This window comes from Neoarius graeffei, chromosome 23, assembly GCF_027579695.1.
Source record: "Neoarius graeffei isolate fNeoGra1 chromosome 23, fNeoGra1.pri, whole genome shotgun sequence".
In the NCBI taxonomy this organism is placed as follows: domain Eukaryota; kingdom Metazoa; phylum Chordata; class Actinopteri; order Siluriformes; family Ariidae; genus Neoarius; species Neoarius graeffei.
In genome coordinates, this window is record NC_083591.1 from 39,489,505 (window position 1) to 39,511,792 (window position 22,288).

At 42.2% G+C, this 22,288-nt stretch overlaps 1 protein-coding gene across 2 annotated transcripts in view; it reads left to right on the forward strand.

Annotated features, from left to right (window-relative positions):
• Nucleotides 1–8,312, forward strand: part of stap2a (signal transducing adaptor family member 2a) — a 34,641-nt gene extending 26,329 nt beyond the window's left edge. The window contains exon 11 of one of the 2 annotated variants that reach the window (XM_060905335.1): nt 7,545–8,312. In XM_060905335.1, coding sequence (XP_060761318.1) covers nt 7,545–7,603 — 59 coding nt within the window. In that variant the 3' untranslated portion in view covers nt 7,604–8,312. The remainder of the gene's footprint in view (nt 1–7,544) is intronic. The other variant, XM_060905336.1, reaches the window with a different exon arrangement.
• The last annotated feature ends 13,976 nt before the right edge of the window (nt 8,313–22,288 follow it).

Genomic DNA, 22,288 nt, shown 5'->3' on the forward strand with positions numbered 1-22,288 from the left:
GTACACCCTGGACAAGTCGCCAGGTCATCACAGGGCTGACACATAGGCCCAATCCCAATTCTAATTTCTACCCCTTCCCCTCCGCCTTCCCCTCCGCCTTCCCCTTGGCCCTTCCCCTTGAAACTGAGCTACAAGGGATAGGGCTTGAAATTCAACCCTTACGTATTGGGATAGCCCTTCAACGATTGCATACGTCATCGCGTACCTCCGTCAGCGTTTACGTTAGCAAAACGCGACGCGTCATTGGCTGCGACCAGCCGCTACAGTCAGAGCCAGAGGCAGAAATCTCTGCTGGCAGGGTGTGTTTTGTTAACTAACACCACTGAATGGGATATCTTTGGCGCTTCGTGCACCACATCCGACAGAATGAGGTGTCAGAACACTCATGTAAACAATAAAAGCGAGAATAACAGAACAAAACGTACGCAGTAAAGCAACCGAAAACAATACTCACTCCCAAAGCTTTTTAGCAGCAGCTTGGATTTCAGAAATCGCTGCTCATTCTCAGCTCGAAAGCGAATCAAGCGGCGTGTTTCCTCTGGATAACAACTTAAAACACGTAAATAATGGAGAAAATACATTTATGACAATCTTTCGCCGCGGGAACCGCCATCTTTCTGAAATCCACATGAAATCTCGCTGAAATCCGCATGGCATTGTGGGAAATCACTCAAACCCCTTCGTTCGGAGTCAGCTCCAGGAAAATCTCCGTTTGGAGGGGTACAGAAGCCCTCCCCCTTCCCCTACCCCTCCGCGTTAACTGGGATTGGGATACCCCTACCCCTTCACGTGAACGCGCAAAATGGAGGGGAAGGGCCAAGGGGTTGGTCCAAGGGGTGAAATGTGATTCGGCCATAGACACAGACAACCATTCACACTCACATTCACACCTACGGTCAATTTAGAGTCACCAGTTAACCTAACCTGCATGTCTTTGGACTGTGGGGGAAACCGGAGCACCCGGAGGAAACCCACGCGGACATGGGGAGAACATGCAAACTCCACACAGAAAAGGCCTCGTCGGCCCCGGGGCTTGAACCCGGACCTTCTTGCTATGAGGCGACAGCGCTAACCACTACACCACCGTGCCGCCCAAGCCAATAATTATTTTTTTAAATTTATTCACTCATAATGCATCATGTTTTTTGTTTGTTTGTTTGTTTGTTTTTTGTTTTTGTTTTTTTTAATCCATTTATTAGCTCACCTGGCCATAAGGCCAAGGAGTTATTGCCATGGCGTGGCGTCCATCATCCGTCAGTCGTCCACAATTCAGTTAAATCGTATCTCCTCCAACAGTTCTGTTCTGACTGTTTTGTTTGAAAGAACTCATAACTCCGCACAAAACTCGGTCTTTGTTTTATCAATTTTTTTGCTAATGACTTAGTAATTAGGCCAAATTAACAAATTTTCCAGGCCTCTCACTAGAATTTTATCTCCCCTCTCTCATTTCTCATCTGATTCTGGTCCTTCTGCACAACACTTGGTCATTGTATCGTCAAATTTTTGCTAACGAACTGCTAATGAGGTCAACTTGACGAATTTTTGACTTCTCATTAGAATTGTATCTCCTCTTGCAGTTCTCACCTGATTTCAGTTCTGATCGATGTTTTGGGTAGATCTTCCCTCGGGGAACAAAACTTGGTTGTTTTTTGATTTTCTTGTTGTCAACCATTTGTTTACAACTTTGTTTATTTTCAGTTAAATCGTGTCTCCGCCCTCAGTTCTCAATGAATTTCGGTTCTGATTGTTTTATTTGAAAGAACTAGATCTTCTGCACAAAACTTGGTCATTGTATTGTCAATTTTTTGCTAACAAATTAATAATTAGGTCAACTTAAATTTTCTTCTGATTAGAATTGCATCTCCTCTCTCATTTATCATGCAAATTCAGTTCTGATCGATGTTGTGGGTAGATCTTGCCTTGGGGAACAAAATGTAGTCCTTTGTTGATTTTCCTGTTGTAAACAGTTTGTCGTGGAGGTTGGTCATTTCAGTTCCTCAGATCTAGCACCTCTGCTAGATCTCTTCTGCAAGTTTTGAGAACGAGGAACTTGCTGCTGGTGTTCCCAAATGTTGACATTGCCCTACGACTCTTTCTGACTTTGCCTGTGACTAATGCCAGTGGAGAGCGGTCTTTTTCTAAACTGGGATTGGTTAAAAGTAGACTGAGATCCACCATGGGCCAATGCAGATTGAATCACCTGTCTCTAATGTCTCTTGAAAGTGACATTCTCCGTTCATTGGATTTTTCAAGTCTAATTGATGACTTTTCTACAAGAAAAGCTAGGAGGACAAACTTTTAAGAATGATACTGGTTGTTGATCATTAGTTTGTTTACTTTGTCTTTATTGCCTTTCATTATAGCCTCTTCATCGTGTACTTGAGAGGTTCAGTTGCCTAAAAGGCCTACAGGCACATTCAGTTGACAGTTGCATAAGTTGTGATAAGTTGTTGTCAATCTAAACCTTTATAGTTTTTGGTGTTCTGTTTTGCTGGCCCAGCTGTACAAAGTTTAATAATGAAAAAAAAACTTTAAAATGTAGAAAATAGACAGTTCTTTACAGGTAGATGGGATAAGATGGTGGTGGCCGGGGGGGGGGGCTACGCTACAGCAACTTGTAGCCTAGGGGCCCCTGGCCATGTTAATCCGGCCCTGCATACAAGAACACACAGACCCCTTACACAATCAGCTTTACTGCATATGTATGCATGTACACATTTAGAGCTGTCAGAACAAATTTCACTGTTATACAGTACCAGTCAAAAGTTTGTACACCCCTACCCATTCATAGTTTTTTCTGTATTTGACTATTTTCTAAATTGTAGAACAATACTGAAGACATCAAAACTATTAAATAATATACGGAGCAGATATGGAATTATGTGGTAAAGGAAAAAAGTGTTAAAAAAAAAACCCAGTGTTTTCATATTTTGGATTCTTCAAACTATCCAGCGTTTATCTTGATGACACTTTGCACACTACTGGCATTATCTTAACCAGCAGTGGCGTGCACAGATAGACACGAGGTGGTGCTCAAGCACTTGCCCCTCTGCCCTCTGTCCAAAAAAGTGCCCTTTTGAATTTTTTTTTTTTACAGTTTACTGAGGCCAAGTGTCGACATGATCTTTTAGAAAAGCCGCGGCATTAAAAGCGTGTGTGAAAATAATGTCCCGATGTGTGCCCCCTCCGCGCACACACCGGACCTCTGTCTCTCTTGCTCTGTCACGTGAACAAGCGTGCAGTGCATTCAATGTGAGGTTGCAGCAGCATAGCGTCCTGGAAGCCACGGCCTTGTCGTAGCGCAGACAACACATCGGGCAGTCAGTCAGCTCTTCCCCTGCCCCACCAGCCAGGTAACACATGAATCGAGTGAAAATGTATTGTTTGCCCTCTAAGCCCAAGCTGTAATTATTTTGTCGTGAAGTAGCCCGTCGCATACAGAAACAACTGCACATGGCAGCCTTTGCCAGCTTATTTGCTCCCTTTCCATATGGAGAAACAAACTGAACAACATTTTAAATGTAGCCTAAACCATTGAGGCAACCCCACTCTCCATCAATTCCGACCTGTTTTTATAACATGATTAAGAATATCACGTTATGCTAGTATGCACGCCGTTATGCAAATAAAGGAGAGCTCCGTTGAGCCCATTGAGTGTGTATATTTCGTTACAAATTTTAAGATGATCTCACGGAAATCTGTGAATAAACACAGTCTTGAGACTCAAGTCAGTGACGGGAAGATCAGACTTTCAGACTTTTTAAAGATGGAACTACAGGAAAATACCCAAAACTTTGATATGATTATGAACACAAGAGGAGGGTTAAATCTCAGACTTTTATAATAAGGTGTTCCACATGCGCAAAAAAGTGCCCTTTTTTCCCCCCAGAGCACTTGCCCCCCAAAATGTCTGTGCACGCCACTGTTAACCAGCTTCATGAGGTAGTCACCTGGAATACTTTTCAATTAACCAGTGTGCTTCGTCAAAAGCTAATTCGTGTAATTTCTTGCCTTTATGTGTTTATCATCAAACAGTAAATAATAAAAATACAGTAAATAGCCCTATTCCACAACTGTAGTAATCCATATTGTCAAGAACCGCTTAACTAAGTAAAGAGAAATGACAACCATCATTACTTTAAGACATGAAGTGTCTTTTAATTAATACAAATAAAGAAAAAACATTGAATTAAAAGGTGTGTCCAAACTTTTGACTGGTACTGTAAGTAAAGGGTAATGTACAGCAAGCTGGTCATTATTGCAAAACAAACCCAGACAGACTGATGCAGTAGTCTGGCTAACGCGACAAAGCTCTACGAGCTATTGGTCTGGCCAAGATATTAAGCCCAACCGTTTCCCAGAGCCCGTGGTTGACCCGCCTCCCTGAAATGCCTCAGTTTGCTACTGGTCGAAGCCAAAAAAGGCTGTGACAAAGCTTAAACCAATCACATCACTCTTTCCTCTGACGTATGCAACGCGATGGGGCTAACTGGTAGATTAAACTCTTACCGCAGCCGGTCGGGAGCAAGGCGAAAACGTCCTTCCTTTCAATAAATACCTCCAGGGCTGCTCTTTGCTCCGTTTTCAATGAGAACTTCCCGTTAAATGCTTTCAATACAGCATCTATGCGTAATAGATGCGGAAGCGTGAATGAAGCGCTTCCGGCATAGATTCTGTAAACAATCTATGGCTTCCGGTCGCAGTTCTACTACGTCAGTGCCTTGAACACGCCTCTACCCAGGGCCGTTGGAGATGCTCAAAGTTGATTGGTTCCCGATTTTTCGGGAGCTTGGAAGAGCTGTAGATAGCTTGCCTGGCCAAACTAAGCTCGCAACAGGCCCTCGTGTTGCGTCACGCTTAGGATGGGCGGGCCCAGGCTACTGATGCAGGACAACGACACAAAGTGGAGAGGTCTCGAATCACCCTGAAAGTGTTTATTTTACAATAATGACCGGCTCTATGTATATTATTGTGCTTATTACATGGCTTCTTAATAAAGAAATCAAAAAGTTGACGCAAAGTATTGATTTCAAAATTACTTTGTTTCCGCTAATGACGTGGCCCATAGCAACACAATGTAGAATGCCGTAATTGACCAATCAGAATCAAGTATTCAAATAAGCCGTGTAATAATACATTTTAATCATATTTACTAGTTGGTTTGCCAACCACCAAAAAACCCTAAAGAAGAAGAAAACCCAAAAAAATACAAACCAAAAAAAAAACAACAAAATATGGAATAAAAGTATTTGATTGTAAGAACGGATCTTTTTTCAAGAATTATTATTATAGCATATTTCACAAATTGCTATGGTAATTTAGCCGGTTTGTTTACATTCTAAGTGGAAATGATTTTGTTGGACGTTTTGTATAAAGTTTTTATTGATCAAATTTGCAAAAAATAAAAATGCTCTGTTTCTCAAAATCCAGTGAATGTGGATAGAATAAAACAGTTATTCCACTCAATCTTGTACATGGCTTAAAACCCACTCGGCTATCTGCTCTTATACGACTTGATTTTGTGGAATAACTGTGCGTGTGTGTGTTTTTAATTTATATATATATATATATATATATATATATATATATATTTTTATTTTTATTTTTATTTTTTCCACATGATATGAAGTTTATCTTCAGGTGGTGAATCTGTACATCACGAGTGAGCGAAGCATGAAGACAATCTTCATATCTTCGCGCCATCATGTAATGTTCTTTACATGGACACATCCACACCAATAAACGCAAGTTAATCAAAAGAATTTTAATTTTGAACCACTTTGCCATTTTGACATGTGTCTAGACAGTGGGAAAACGTTGGGAGTGACATCGTTGGAGTGAAATATCGGAAATTATTATACATACAGGACCGTTTTTCCATGGAATAAAAACGTATTCTATTCCCTTCTAGTAGGTTTCACTCATTTGGTTCGATAGCATGCAATCTTGTGAGCATATCGCTTATCCTACGTGTATTAGTCACTCTCCCCAGCAGAAAATGAGCATTGAATATGGTTTACAAAATTGCATGGTTGTCAAGACAGCATGACATCAGACGTCTGAGCTGATGCAGATATTCAGTGAGAGAGTTTCCTGCTGCACATACGCAGAAGCATTTCTTTGCTGGAAAAGAGAAAGCTGTGTTGAACACCCAAAAGGCTACCAAAACTTAGATATTCTTCACGCATATTTACAAGCAGTGATGAACCGTTACTATTAGAGCTGGGACTTCGGTTCAACCAAAACTTAGCCAGACACACCAAAAAAAAAAAAAACCAGGGCAAAGGATTTTGCAAGGGATTAGTGGCAGGCTGCCAGGTCGCTCCGTTGTGTGTGGTTGTTGATGTTGACTTTAAAAGTAACAAAGTAAATTACTCAGGGAAATTAATAAGTATGAGTGAAAAATACTGTCATAAGCATGCGTGGAAGAAGGGTCTGGAGACAGAAATCTTAGTTTCTCGGTCGTTAGCCTATGCTACTTGCTCTTGATAGCACTGGCTTGACTGCTTTATTAGCATTCACTAACACTACTGATGAACACTACACCAGCTAGAAGGGTGACTTCACTGCTGCACTGATGGTGCCGACTCGAGGGTAAGCTAGCGCTGGCCTTCAAGAATGCTGATGTGAAGAGCATGTGTATGTATACAGTAATAATATTGGCTGGTGTTAAGTGGTATATCAGATCTATTCCATTCAGCTAGCATGATATTGAACGAGTCGAAGATGAGTTTAATATCATGCTAGCTGAATGGAATATATCTGATATACCACTCAATGCCAGCCAATATTATTTAAATATGTCACTCAGGTCCTCGATGTATTTCATATGAAAAATGCAAGTTTTTCAACACAAGAAGATGAACTTCATATCTTCAAGCCAACGTGTGATTTTTTTTTTCTTTTTATTATATAGACTCATTCACAAACAAAAAGTACCCAAATTTATCAAAACAATTTGATTTCCTCATGAGTGACATATATGTCACGGATTTAGATCTCCATGTCTTGGATGTAGCTTGTTTTGAAAAGTGACGTATTTCCCAGTGAAACATTCATGTCCATATTATATAAAATGCCATGTAGGTTCTATAATGACATTATAGTGTACCCTATTTACTGAGCATGTTAGTGTATCCTATTTAGTGAGTAATTTGGGATTCAACCTTACTGTGTGTTAGAGTGGTTAATTATCAAATTAAATATACCTGAAGACAAGTTTGAAAATGGTGGCTTTTTACATGGAGCCCCAATAGAAACGTGAATGAAAATATTTCTGTATTAGCAACAAGAATGCATTATGGGTGAATAAATGTAAAAATCTGAAACGTAAATTTATTTTTGATCAAACTGTGATCCTGTCTTTTGGTTATACTGGCCACAGTTTTCCCTGCTACTCCTAATGTTTGTCTGTAGTAGGATAACAATAAAGGCTTATTATTATGTGACTACATTTTTATACTTGTAAGTATGGTTTAAGTATTTGAAAGTTGAATACAATCTTTCAAAAGGAATTTGAACCTGACTCACTCGTCATATTCCAGCAGCTTTCACAGAGGAGCTCAAACAGAAGCTGGAGAAGAGACGCACCAGTCAGGACTGACTTCCTGCTTTTCCTCAGCCGATCAGCAGCATGGCCTCATCCCCTGGTTGTCTGATTCTGCCACTGCCTTTGTGCCTTTGACAGTCACTGCTCCTAGACATTTGATCTTATTTCCGTGGCGCATCATTATCAAGCTGAGCAAAAAGATCCAGGAAAGTCTTCTGCCTTTGGAGATGATTCTTCAAGAAGGACAATGAGGATTGACCACAGGGATATCAACTGAGCCAAGAATCAGTGTTTCTCCAGACTAATGGTGCTTCCTGGTAGATAGGTGGATTATGCAGAGAGACAATGTTGTCTCATGGTGGATTTCTGATTTACAGAGAAGCACGAGCTGCAGCTGTACAGTAATAAATGTGCTGATATTCTTCTCATTTAACTGCCATTAATGTTATAAAATTCTTGCGTGTTCTAAAGACAGCCGTTAAATTTTCTAATTTCATTTGATGCATTTTGTCAGCAGCTGCAGCAGGTAAGATCATTTTCTGTTAGGTTACAAAATAATATCAGTGAAGAAGTGTCAGAAGTGTAAGTTACTGCTCAGAACAGTGTGTACGGTGTTTCTGTAGTGAATTTTTTGTGTTGGTGCTCCAGGTTGAATACTAGACTGGTTGTCATTACTGGTTTGTGTAATGAACGTGCATGGTGCTACTGTTTGTACAAAGAGTTTGTGTATCACTGTTCATTTTTCTCATATTTATTGAAATGAAAGGGATTTTTCAATAAAGTTGATTTACTGTATATCTAATACTTTTCTTCCTCAGTTCTTGAGATATTAGTTTATCATGGAGCTAGAAGGGCACTCAATGGAATCCATACCTCTGCCAAGCCACATATTAGAATATCCAGATGTTTGTATACATATCCAGATTTGCGTCAAAATCTGATAAATTGTTCTTTGGCCCATGGCTCACCTTTCCTCAAAATTTCATCAAAATCCATTCACTACTTGGAGTTATGTTGGGAACAGATAAATGAATGCAAAAACAGAACCTTCAACAAATTTGGTGAAGGTAATACAGTACATGTAATTATTCCCTTTAACTGATTGCCATGACAGAATTAAGACAACAATTACATTTTTAAACTTTTTTTTTTTTAATTAGGCTTACGTTTTAGTGTAATTGGTATTAAAATGTGATGTTTCACAGATGTTTCTTTATACAAGTAACAAAAAAAGTTAAATTAAGTAAGGAATAAAACATGAATGAGCATCTTTTTTTCCTTAGCCTTTACTCCCTGATCATCTCATCTCATTATCTCTAGCCGCTTTATCCTTCTACAGGGTCGCAGGCAAGCTGGAGCCTATCCCAGCTGACTACGGGCAAAAGCCGGGGTACACCCTGGACAAGTCGCCAGGTCATCACAGGGCTGACACATAGACACAGACAACCATTCACACCTATGGTCAATTTAGAGTCACCAGTTAACCTAACCTGCATGTCTTTGGACTGTGGGGGAAACCGGAGCACCCGGAGGAAACCCACGCGGACACGGGGAGAACATGCAAACTCCACACAGAAAGGCCCTCGCCGGCCCCGGGGCTCGAACCCAGGACCTTCTTGCTGTGAGGCGACAGCGCTAACCACTACACCACCGTGCCGCCCCTCCCTGATCATTTTCCTCTTTTATTTTAACTGCTCAGCCTTCAATTTGATTTCATTACTGTATTGTGTACAAAGATGGTATAGTGTGGGCCTCATCTCATCTCATCTCATCTCATCTCTTGCCGCTTTATCCTGTTCTACAGGGTCGCAGGCAAGCTATTTTCCTGCAGGGGGCCAGGTGTCTTTGGGCTTTCACGCTTACCTTGAGACCTGTGAACACAGCCAACTTTCTCTCCTGCAGTTTGCCTACGATTTAGTTTGCCACTAAATCGGCATTTTATCACCTAAAAAACATTTCCAAACTAAGAGGACTTATGTCAAAAAATGATCTGGGAAAACTTATACATGCCTTCATCTCTAGTAGGGTTGATTACTGCAATGGCCTTTTCACAGGCCTGCCAAAAAAAGACCATCAAACGACTTCAGCTGGTTCAAAATGCAGCGGCTAGGGTTCTCACACGAACAAAAAGAAGAGAGCACATTACTCCAATTCTAAGGTCCCTTCACTGGCTTCCAGTAAGCTACAGAATTGACTTTAAAGCATTGTTGCTGGTGTACAAATCTCTAAATGGTACAGGGCCCAATTACCTCTCTGATATGTTGCAGCGGCCTAACCCAATCAGATCTACCAGATCGCAGCAGCAAAATTTACTGGTAAAGCCTGTTGTTAAAACAAAGTGTGGTGAAGCAGCTTTTAGCTACTATGCAGTACAGCTATGGAACCAACTCCCAGAGGACATTAAAAATGCTCCTGCTGTTGGCAGCTTCAAATCTAGACTAAAGACCAAGCTGTTTTCAGATGCTTTCTGCTAACTGATAAATATAATCATCTTTACATGTTTTAAACTTTACTTAACTTTTACAGTCTCTGCATGTTTTAAACTTGACTTTTATTCTATTTTATTCTGCTGTTTTTACTGAACTTTTACTTCATTTTATTATTTTATTTCTACTATTGTTTAATTCTTATTATTTTCTCTCTTCTTCCCCCTTTATTTTATGTAATTTTATTTTCTATTGTTTACTGTTTTGCTCTTACCTCTGTAAAGCACATTGAACTGCCACTGTGTATGAAATGCGCTATATAAATAAACTTGCCTTGCCTTGCAGGTTACGCAGGTGATGGGCCAAGTGCGCGGCTGTGTTTTTCTGCCTCTCCAGCGCCTTGACGGTATCGTTGAACGACGACAGCTGATTGTGCAGAAACCACATCCAGGCCTCATTAAGCGGGTTGTGTAAGAATTCAGCGATCGCCACAGGTGGTCTGTCTTGAGAGGCGAAGTAGGACTGCAGTGCAGGATAAACCTTCAGCACTCTTTCGACAGTCGGACCTTGGGACAGCCACCGCATCTTACTTGTCCCAAGGATTGTTGCGTACTCGAGCTCAACAAAGTTGTAGAACTTTTTTAATTGCTCAGTTCGGACAGTAAAGATGTGGAAATGTCCAAAAACTTTCACAATAAAGCTCTCGATGTCACAGGGAAGGGTATCTGCAGCAGTTTGGAGAGCATTGTGAGCGATGTGTGCAGCACAGCCCACTCCCACTAACTAATTGGTGGAGGCCTTGTTTAATTTGAAAAAAAAAAAAGTTGTTCACGCCAGCCCTAGCTCTCGCACCAAAGTTGATGTTGGTGTTGTCAACACAGAACCCAACAACTTTGTCAAGCAGGTTAAAAGCTTGGCGACTGCGACTGACCTCCCCAACAAGAATGTTGGATGTCTCACCTGGAACTGATGTGAATTCCAGGATTTTCACCTGCACCCCCTCTGTATCCTTGAAGTAGTGGATCATGATGGGAGTAAGCTTCACCGCTTTGTGATTGGATGCATCGATAGCCACCGAGACGTGATGAACCACTTCTAGGTCTGCCTTTAACAGATCCATGGCATGGGGTGAGATGATATTTGTCATGATTGCTTCGGCCTTGGTTCGTGCACAAGTGAAGCGTTCATCGTAAAACTTCCTTATCAGGCCCACGGTGTAGTCCATAGACCTGAAACTTTGGTTGTGGTTCACCAAATGATAGGCAAAAGTACCCTCCTCAGCAGCTTGTTTGAGTTCAGCACTGCCAGCACTAACTTTACTGAGGTAAGTGGCCACACTGCTAGCCCCTGCCTCTACCCACCACTTGTGCTTCGCTGTTTTGAGGTGATCTTTAACATCAGCACTACCACCATGAGCAATGGAGAAGGAGCACTTGCAGTGTGTGCAGTAAGCTTCATGTTCAGCACCCTGGACTTCTTGGAGAAAGGGGTAAGCAACCTGCAAATCTTTTGAAAATGAACATTTTCTCTTCAGCATTGTCGCGTAGTAGTTGGCAGCCGCTAGTGAAAAAAATGTTATAACGCGGCCTCTATATTGCAACATTGTACAAATAGATACATTGTAAGGTTGATTGTGCACACACGTACATTGATGCTGAATTGCTAGAAGCTTTATTGACATCTTGTTGGCTATATATGATCGCTGTAACCGGGACAGTTTGTTAGTGTTTGGTGTAAACCGGAACATTTCAGCGTCCCGACGGACCTTTGTCGGGACTGGGGACACGCAACTCAAAATCGGGACTGTCCCGGTCAAACCGGGACATCTGGTCACGTTAGGCAGGGGGAATCAAGAAGACACGATACCAATGAGCTGTAGCGAGATGAGGAAAGTCTACAAGAGACAGTCTGGAAAATGGAGTAGCTCCAAACAGTTCTTAAAAAGCCCTGGCTGATGGGAGAGGAGTGGTAGCAGGTGTGGGAGTGCTGCTTCAGGAAATGGCCTTCAGCAAGGCAGGACTGAATTCCTGTCCTGGAGCCGGCATGGAAGTCCCACAGTCTAAGGCATGGATGGACTGGATCGGACTGTGACAAACTGGGAACAAGCCTGGGCAGGGCTGTCGGCGCGGTGGGAAGCCAGGGCTTTTCCGGAATCAGCACTTCTGCAAGGAGGCAGGGCTAATGATTCGCATTCCTGATGCACCACAGGCTTCCCCTAATCAAGTGGGAATGTACAGAATCTCTGAGAGTATTCAAGGGGGTACACATCTGGCTTTGGTGGTGTAGATGCAATTGGTAATTAAGTGATCAATCTCATTAAATCAGTCTCATTAAATCAGTCTAATTAATTAATACCATTAATTTTGGTGCTTAATAATAAATTACCAAACAGCTAAATTATGGTATATTCCAAATTATGATCACTTACCGTATTACATAGCTCATATGCACCTTGGAATTCTTTTGAGATTGGATGGCTTCAAAAATATTGGTACAGTGAATAAACACACAGTTTCAATAATAATTGAATTTATTATAACAAAGATAAAAATGAATAATAGCAGTTGGGATCATTATATACAAATATGATATGGTCATATACTTGAGCGTGTGTGTGTGTGTGTGATAAAAATTAAATATTAGCAATTGAAATACATTCAAATATGATATGGTCATATACTTGATGAGCGTGTGTTTGTGTGTGGGGGAGGTGACCACATGTTTCTAAGTAGTACAAAAGAAGAGAGTTAGCTTTGGTTGCTAGCTAAGATGTGTTTGTGGGTGTGTGGCCACGTGTGGAGACAAAGATTAGCCTTGTGTTGCTAGCTAAGGCCAAAGAATTCTACCTCGTGGGGTTAAGAACAAAAGGTGTGTGTGTGTGTGTGGCCTAAACAGAGGACTAGCTTGGGATGCTAGCTAAGACAAAGGAATGCTAGCTAAGGTGTGGGGGTCACCACGTGGGATTTGAGGAGAACAAAGGGGGGGGGTGTCACCACGTGGGGTTTGAGAACAAAGGGTTAGCTCAGATTTGCTAATTCACTAGCTTATAACATTCCTAAATCCACTGAAATCTTGATGAGGTCAAAATATGGGTAATGATGAAATTAAAGTATTAGAAAGGAAAAGAGAGCATGCAAAACCTATCAAACAATTGAGAGATCAAAACAAAATAGAACAATCATCAATTCAACACACTGCGTGTCTACAGTGTAAACAATTAAACCGTTCCTGAGTTTAAATTCACACTATTTAATAAAACTAATTCCTAAGACTAGTCTTTTTGCCCAAATGCCAATCTTACTTCAGTATCTCGCCTCTACACAAGATTATGAGAAGATGTTCCGAGACTTGTGGAGGCCTCCGTGAAGCACAGAGAATTTCTTGGTCCAACGCGTGGTCGTTCGTGATGAAAAGAAGTCTCTGATCAAACAATGTGCACAGCACTTTTAGTTAGAAGGGATCTGGTCGCTTCTAACTTTTAATTAAACTGCTTGGGCGGCAGTCTTGTAACATTACTGACAATAGACAAACAAAAACCAGTTGTAACTCAACCGAGAGAGATCGCACAATTCTGGAGTTCTACCATGGCCAGTGGCAAACGAAAACACCCTGAATTCTTACTTGCAAAGCAGATGTCTCTGGTGAGCGGGCCTCCTTGTGTCCGTGTTGAATTCGCGGTGCCAAAAGAGGAAGAAGGAAGCGTTGCTCAGTTACTTATGGCTTCATGGAGGATGTGACGTAGGAAATCCTGCCCAGGCGTGACGTAGGTCAACGTGGAAGTTGGCTGATGGGAAATGTAGTTCTTAAAGGGACTGCACCTACAGTGGATTCTGGTTGTAATCAAACCACTGGGAAATGCATAATTGGTGAAGGTCACCATGCATACACCTTACATTCACAGATATCTGCTAACGCCGGTCACTGTTCAGTTCTGGGGAGAAAAGCATAGTGTGGAGGTGGCGGTTAGTCCAAGCCTCACCCATCCATTTATCCTGGAAACAGATTGGCCTGGGTTTAAAATGTTAAACAATTAGTAGCAGGTGGGTCCTGCAGTAGTACGTCATGGGAATCCCGTTGCAACGTTAGCTGGGGAGGCAGTCCCAGGGTCGTCTGCATCATCTCCACATCTTGAGGACATGGAGAGGGCCCTCCCCTCTCTCGATCACTCTTGTGCTCTCTCTCTCTCTCTCTCTCTCTCTCTCTCTCTCTGGGGAATCCCTTAGGGAATTTTCCATTGGAACAGACACGTGACAAATCTCAGAGACATGCTTTTGACCAAGTGAAAGTAATTGATGGCCAAACCCTCCAACCTAACGTTGTGCTTTCCTTTCCGTATTTTTGTGTTATTAAGTATAGGTTATATCGAGTGACACAAGACACTCAAACTAAGGAAAAGACGACAGTTGTTGGTCCCGAAGAGCTGTAGGGAACTTTTATTCCATGTGGCCAATCATAATCCTGTGGCTGGGTACTTGGGTCAGAATAAAACATTAAATTCTCTCATGGTTCATTACTATTGGCCACGGATTCGCACTGATGTCTACAGGTGGTGTGTGGCTTGTTGCGAATGCCAGCTGGTAAATCCTGTGACCACACCAAAAGCGCCACTGCGCCTGTTACCATTAATTAAGATCCCTTTTGAAAGAATTGGCATGGATCTCGTCAGGCCATTAGATCAATCTGCATGAGGGGATCATTTTGTATTAGCCATAGTGGATTATGCAACGCGATACCCGGAAGTAGTGCCTCTTCACAATATCTCTGCATGTAGTGTTGCAGAGGCACTCTTCCGCATTTTCTCCTGAGTCGGGATTCCAAAAGAAATCCTGACTGATCAAGGCACTACGTTTATGTCAAGTTTTTTTGTGTGTCTCATTTCAACCATAAACAGTTGGTACAGTACACAGTTAAAATGAAGCAACATTTCTCCAGGACCATGGTACTATATTAAATGTCACAAAACTACAAATCTACATATCATAAAGTGCGTGAGTGCAAACATTGCAGACAATAAACTACATACAACATAAAGTGCAAACAACAAGGACAGTGCAAAAACAACTAGCACAAACAGACAGTACAGATCATACAACACCAGTTTATCTTTGTTGTAGTCTGCCAGACTGTGGAGAAAAGTGTCGCGGAGGGCTGAGGGATTCCAGTCACTCTGGCGAGCTTTGGTGCAAAAGTCTAAGGAGAAAAGTTTGCCATGATCTGGTTCCCCTGGTGCATGCTCACCAAGCCCCATGCTGCATTGGAACAGACAGCCCCCATGCCAAAAACCTTGTGGAGCTCCTCAGAAAATGACTGGAAGGAGGCACAGGTGGGAGTTCATCTCTCCCACTCGATGGTTCCCCGTAAGCTAGCTCTCCCCATCAGACAGTTGATGGTGAAGGCTACCTTGGTTTCTTCAGAGGCAAATGTGTGGGGTTGCAGGTGGAACAACAAGGGGCAGTTTGTCAAAAAGGGACCACAAGTTTTGGGATCCCCAGAATAATGCTCCGACGTCCCAACCCAGGGGTTGGGAGCATTACTAGGTAGAGGGTGCAGGAGCCGGCTGTGCTGGGGAAGGAGCCTTGACAGCTAGCAGGGTTAAGGTGGTCATTAGCTGCTGCATCTGGGTTGCTAACACTGTGATTGCCTGTGCTTGGGCATCAGTGGACTGTCTTACTTCTGCAGTGATGGCAGCCATTAATGCTTCGTATTGCTGTAGGATGCCCTCAATCCTTTCAAAGCAGGTCTGTGGTGATGAGGTGTGTACCGGATCCATGTCAGGCCAGATTGTACTGTCAGGGGTGGAGGTTGAATCCAGTTGCAGCACAAAACACCACAGGTAGAGTTGGTAATGACCTTTATTGCTGATAATGGTGAGTATGAAGGGTAACAGGAGGACTACAGCAAAGTTCAATTTGTTAGATGGGAAACTTGCTTTGTGAAGTAGTAGCAGCAGAACACTCAACAGCCATGGGGACAGGCAGACAGAAACCTGGAGGTACTGAGGCAGAACTCATGGTTGGGGACAGAAGGCTGAGGCATTTACTAGGACAGAGATGAGGCAGGAGGGTCAGAAACAGACAGGGTCAGCAACAGAAGATCAGTCCAGTGAAGAGTGCTGGAGAGTCTTGCATGGGAGCACAAACAACAATCTGGCAGGCAGGAGAAGCATATACCGTATACTGGCTTGATGCAGATGAGTTTCAGGTGAACAAAACTGGCTGACGAGATGGTTGTGGCTTACTGGCAGAGTGGAGATGAGTGGAAAAATACCAGAACAGCAGGTGACAAGGAAAGCATGATGTGACAAATGTGATAATTTGGTATCACGTTATAACGTGACGACTTTAAACTTGTTTCAATCTATGGTTTGAATGAGGTGTCTGGAGAATAAACTGGGTAATATAGAATAGAATAGAATGCCTTTTTTGTCACTATACACATGTACAATGAGATTAAAGCATCTCCAATAACAGTGCAAACAGCGTGGAGAGAGAGAGAGAGAGAGAGGGGAAGGGGGGGAAGGTGCACAGTCTGAGGTGTATGTGTTGTGTTATACATTATGGAGTGAGGTATTGCACATATAAAGTATTGCACAGAGACAGTCACATAAATTATTGCACGAGAGAGTCACATTATAAGATAAAATATTACACATTATGAAGTATTGCAAGGTAAGGTGCACAGACTTGAGGAGTATGTGCTGTGTGTAAGGTGCACAGTCCTGAGTTGTATGTGCTGTGTGTAAGGTGCACAGTCCTGAGGTGAATGTGTTGCGTTTCACATTATGGAGTGAGGTATTGCACATTATAAAAGTATTGCATAGAGAGAGTCACCTTATAAAGTACTGCACATTATAAATTAGTAAATAGTAAAATAAATAGACTATAAAGTCAGAGCATATCCAAGTTCAGGGTGGTTATGGCTTTTGGAAAGAAGCTGTTTTTTAATCAATTTGTCTTTGTCCTGATGCACCTGTAGCGCCTCCCTGAGGGCAACAGGTCGAACAGATCAAAGCCAGGGTGGGAGCTGTCCTTGATAATATTCTTAGCTCTGCTAAGGCAGCGGGAGGTGTAAATGTCCATCAGGGAGGGGAGAGGGCAGCCAGTGATCTTCTGTGCTGCCTTAACTACCCTCTGGAGCCTCTCCCTGTCTACAGCAGTGCAGCTGCCGTACCATACTGTAATACAGTACGTCAGCAGGCTCTCGATGGATGAGCGGTAGAAGGTCAGCAGCAGGTTGGAGTTTAGGTTGTACTTCCTGAGTACTCTCACCTACATGACAATCATGTAAGTGACCCAAGGCTCAGCAGCGGCTACACTTCCTGAGGACTCTCAGGAAGTGTAGCCGCTGCTGAGCCTTGGGTCACTTGCATGATTTAATCAAGTTATATTTCATGCTTGGGTTGAACTGTGGTAAAGTTGGAAATATATTCACAGAGTAAAACTTCCCAGTTCAATAACTTTGAAGTAAAATGTTGTTAAAACACAATAGACGCCTCTTTCCTACTGTACCAAGGTAGACAACGAGCTATAAACTAACTTTCATCAAAATGAGCTACTCTCTGAGCTAGACAAATAACATTGGTCTCTCTGTACAGCCGGCTGTGAGACGAGTGTGCAGGGACTGTCCAAAAAGTGCAAGACTGAAAAGAGATGCTACAAAAATATTCAGTAACTTCACTCACATTCACTGTAGTGTCACCAGAATCACTGCACACATCGACAGTCTCCTGTTGGTTATACTACAAAAGTTTTTTTTTTTTGGGGGGGGGGGGGGGGGGGATTGTGCTTTTGCATAATTGTGGGGAATTTTTATTGGGAAAAATATTCAGTGACTTTACTGTTACACACTGTCATGTCCCCAAAATCACTAACAGGAGACTGTTGATGTGTGTAGTGATTTATGGGGGAGCTGCAGGGGAAACCAGAGCACCCAGAGGAAACCCACGCAAACATGGAAAGAACATGCAAACTCCACACAGAAAGGTCCCTGTTGGCCACTAGGCTCGAACCTAGAACCTTCTTGCCATGAGGCCACAGTGCCATCCACAAACATGAGTTTAAAGTCATCATGTTATAATGTGATACCAAATTATCAGGTTATAACATGAAACCAAATTATGTTATAACATGAAAAGTTTCACGTAATAATGTGTAAATATATTGTTATAATGTGAAAAATATATTGTTATAAACTTTTCACATTATTACGTGGTACTGATTTTTTTTTTTCCCTGGTGTGGCAGCAATACAAAAGTTTGCACACCCTTAGAACAGAATGTGCATGGTAAAGTATTAGGTGTGAGAAAAAGCAACATGATACGAGTTCTTTTAAGTCCGTGGCACGGTGGTGTAGTGGTTAGCACTGTCGCCTCACAGCAAGAAGGTCCTGGGTTTGAGCCCAGCGGCCGGCGAGGGCCTTTCTGTGTGGAGTTCGCATGTTCTCCCTGTGTCTATGTGGGTTTCCTCCGGGTGCTTCGGTTTCCCCCACAGTCCAAAGGCATGCAGGCTAGGCTAATTGGTGACTCTAAATTGACCATAGATGTGAATGGTTGTTTGTCTCTGTGTCAGCCCTGCGATGACCTGGCGACTTGTCCAGGGTATACCCCGCCTGTGACCCTGTAGAACAGGATAAGCGGTTACAGATAATGGATGGATGGGACTTATAAGTCCAAGTTTAGCCTCTGTCCTCTTTGTGTATCCTTTGAGCAACTTTTGGGTTCTCAGAGTTATAATATTTACTCCTATCATCTCTATTTTGATGTTTTCAGGCCACTATTTAACCATTCTTCTTTATTTACCTGTTAGAACTCTGCCTGTGCTGATACACTGTCGTCTTCTGATCAAATCCCCCCCTTGCTGGTTTGGTGTGTTGCACTGCAGAATGCACCAATAGTTTTCACATTTGAAACTGTGGAGGAAGAGCAGGTGCAAGTTTTTGCACTCAACTGTGTATGCTGTATTAAAAAAAAAAACAGGTCAGTTGATAACCTCATTTTATTCTGACTCAGTCAGCAACTTGAATCTGTCGTGTCTAAATATAGCATTTTGTGCAAAATGACCGCTAGATGGCGGCGGTGACGCATCCATCCACTCATCCATTGTTTTGCTTATACAACTAAGGATTGCGGATGAAGCTGGAGTCAATCTCAGTTTACAGTGGTGCTTGAAAGTTTGTGAACCCTTCAGAATTGTCTATATTTCTGCATAAATATGATCTAAAACATCAGATTTTCACACAAGTCCTAAAAGTAGATAAAGAGAACCTAGGTAAACAAATGAGACAAAAATATTATACTTGGTCATTTATTTATTGAGGAAAATGATCCAATATTACATATCTGTGAGTGGCAAAAGTATGTGAGCCTTTGCTTTCAGTATCTGGTGTGACCCCCTTGTGCAGCAATAACTGCAACTAAACGTTTCCAGTAACTGTTGATCAGTCCTGCTCACCGGCTTGGAGGAATTTTAGCCCATTCCTCCATACAGAACAGCTTCAACTCTGGGATGTTGGTAGGTTTCCTTACATGAACTGCTCACTTCAGGTCCTTCCACAACATTTCGATTGGATTAAGGTCAGGACTTTGACTTGGCCATTCCAAAACATGAACTTTATTCTTCTTTAACCATTCTTTGGTAGAACGACTTGTGTGCTTAGGGTCGTTGTCTTGCTGCATGACCCACCTTCTCTTGAGATTCAGTTCATGGACAGATGTCCTGACATTTTCCTTTAGAATTCACTGGTGCAATTCAGAATTCATTGTTCCATCAACGATGGCAAGCCGTCCTGGCCCAGATGCAGCAAAATGGGCCCAAACCATGATACTACCACCACCATGTTTCACAGATGGGATAAGGTTCTTATGCTGGAACGTAGTGTTTTCCTTTCTCCAAACATAACGCTTCTCATTTAAACCATAAGTTCTATTTTGGTCTCATCCGTCCACAAAACATTTTTCCAGTCGCCTTCTGGCTTGTCCACGTGATCTTTAGCAAACTGCAGATGAGCAGCAGTGTTCTTTTTGGAGAGCAGTGGCTTTCTCCTTGCAACCCTGCCATGCACAGCATTGTTGTTCAGTGTTCTCCTGATGGTGGACTCATGAACATTAACATTAGCCAATGTGAGAGAGGCCTTCAGTTGCTTAGAAGTTACCCTGGGGTCCTTTGTGACCTCGCCGACTATTACATTGCCTTGCTCTTGGAGTGATCTTTGTTGGTCTACCAATCCTGGGGAGGGTAACAATGGTCTTGAATTTCCTCCATTTGTACACAATCTATCTGACTGTGGATTGGTGGAGTCCAAACTCTTTAGAGATGGTTTTGTAACCTTTTCCAGCCTGATGAGCATCAACAACACTTTTTCTGAGGTCCTCAGAAATCTCCTTTGTTCGTGCCATGATACACTTCCACAAACGTGTTGTGAAGATCAGACTTTGATAGATCCCTGTTCTTTAAATAAAACAGGGTGCCCACTCACACCTGATTGTCATCCCATTGATTGAAAACACCTGACTCTAATTTCACCTTCAAATTAACTGCTAATCCTAGAGGTTCACATACTTTTGCCACTCACAGATATGTAATATTGGATCATTTTCCTCAATAAATAAATGACCAAGTATAATATTTTTGTCTCATTTGTTTAACTGGGTTCTCTTTATCTACTTTTAGGACTTGTGTGAAAATCTGGTGATGTTTTAGGTCATATTTATGCCAAAATATAGAAAATTCTGAAGGGTTCACAAACTTTCAAGCACCACTGTACATTGGGTCAGAGGCAGGTTACACCCTGGATCAGGGGCGTCACTAGGCCTTTTTTACTGGGGCACGTGCCCCAGTAAAAATCAGCTGTGTCCCAGTAAGAAAATGTTGAAAGATTTTCATAACAAACTAGTTTCTTTGGCAGATCATTTATCTACTGTAAGTGGTAGGACAGAGCGTGTTTCAAACTTCTATCGCCTCTTCTTTCTAACTAATTTTCTGATTGGTCTGGGAGATTCTCACTGTAAACATAGTGTGCGTGCGGCGTGCCATGAGTTCATTTAGCCTACTGGAGAGATGAGTCTACTCTTTGGATGAGTCAGAGAATGGGCTCTGGATGAGTTAAGGTAGTGCGAAGTTTTTGCAACAAAACTAAGCAAACCATATTCTAACAAACCCATTAAACTACATCGAATTAAACGATATTAAATTACTTTTCCAGATGGATATCAGACAATTATTCTCACGAAGCAGAGACAGGGGCAGGGAAACAGTGACAGATGAGGAGGAGGGTGAGAGAGGTAAGATTAAGGTTGTAGGCTATGTGCTAGTCAGTCATAACTAACCAGCTAAGTTCGTGAATCGTGAGAGTTGAGGTGACATGTTTAGCATCAGCATGCATTAAAAGCCCAAGTGCCAACAATAAATTTTTTGGGGACTGGGATGTGTTTTCCGTCTCGTTGACCTATTCCTCGCATAACTTCATCCACGAGAGCATGAGAATTATCCACTTTGCATAGGTTGGGGACAGGAACATTAAGGTGCGTTGTGCGGGGGGGCATTTTGTGTGTGTGTGTCGGGGGGGCAGTGCCCCAGTAAAGCTTAATTCCTAGTGACGCCCCTGCCCTGGATAGGTTGCCAATCTATCATGGGGCTAACAGAGACAGACAGGTATTCACACCTATGGGCAATTTAGAGTAGCCAGTTGACCTAATTCATATATCTTTGGGCTGTGGGAGGAAACTGGAGCACTCGAAGGAAATCCACACAAGCCCAAGAAGAACATACAAGCAGAAAGGCCTCAGTTGACCAGCAGGTTTGAAGCCGGAACCATTTTGTTGCAAGGCAACAGTGCTAACCACTGCATCAAAGCGTCCTATAAGAAAGATCAGAAATCCTTCGCAATACACAGATTTCTTTAATAACTGTGGTGCATTATATTTAATTTTGGTATAATCTGTCGATTATGTGATGTTTGTGAGTTTTATTGTGCCACTGTATGAACATTTTCACATGCAGATCAAATTAAAAGTAAACAGTCAAGTTCAAAACAACTACATGAATGCCTGAAAGAGTGAAAGTGTAAATGCATGCATGGTCAGGCTGGGTTAAAATAAGTTTGTGCTGACATTTGATAATGATTTGTTATCAGCCCAGATCTTTGTTTTGCACAGTCATGTACTTAGCTTGCTCAGGGTAAACTCAAGGTTCAGTCAGTATTAACATGCTGGCAGGCTTATTTCATTGAAGTGTTTCACAACAAGGAACATCACTGTTTTGAAATTTGTGTGAGACAAAAAGGAAGAAAAGAACACGCCTTCTGAAGCTATGAAACT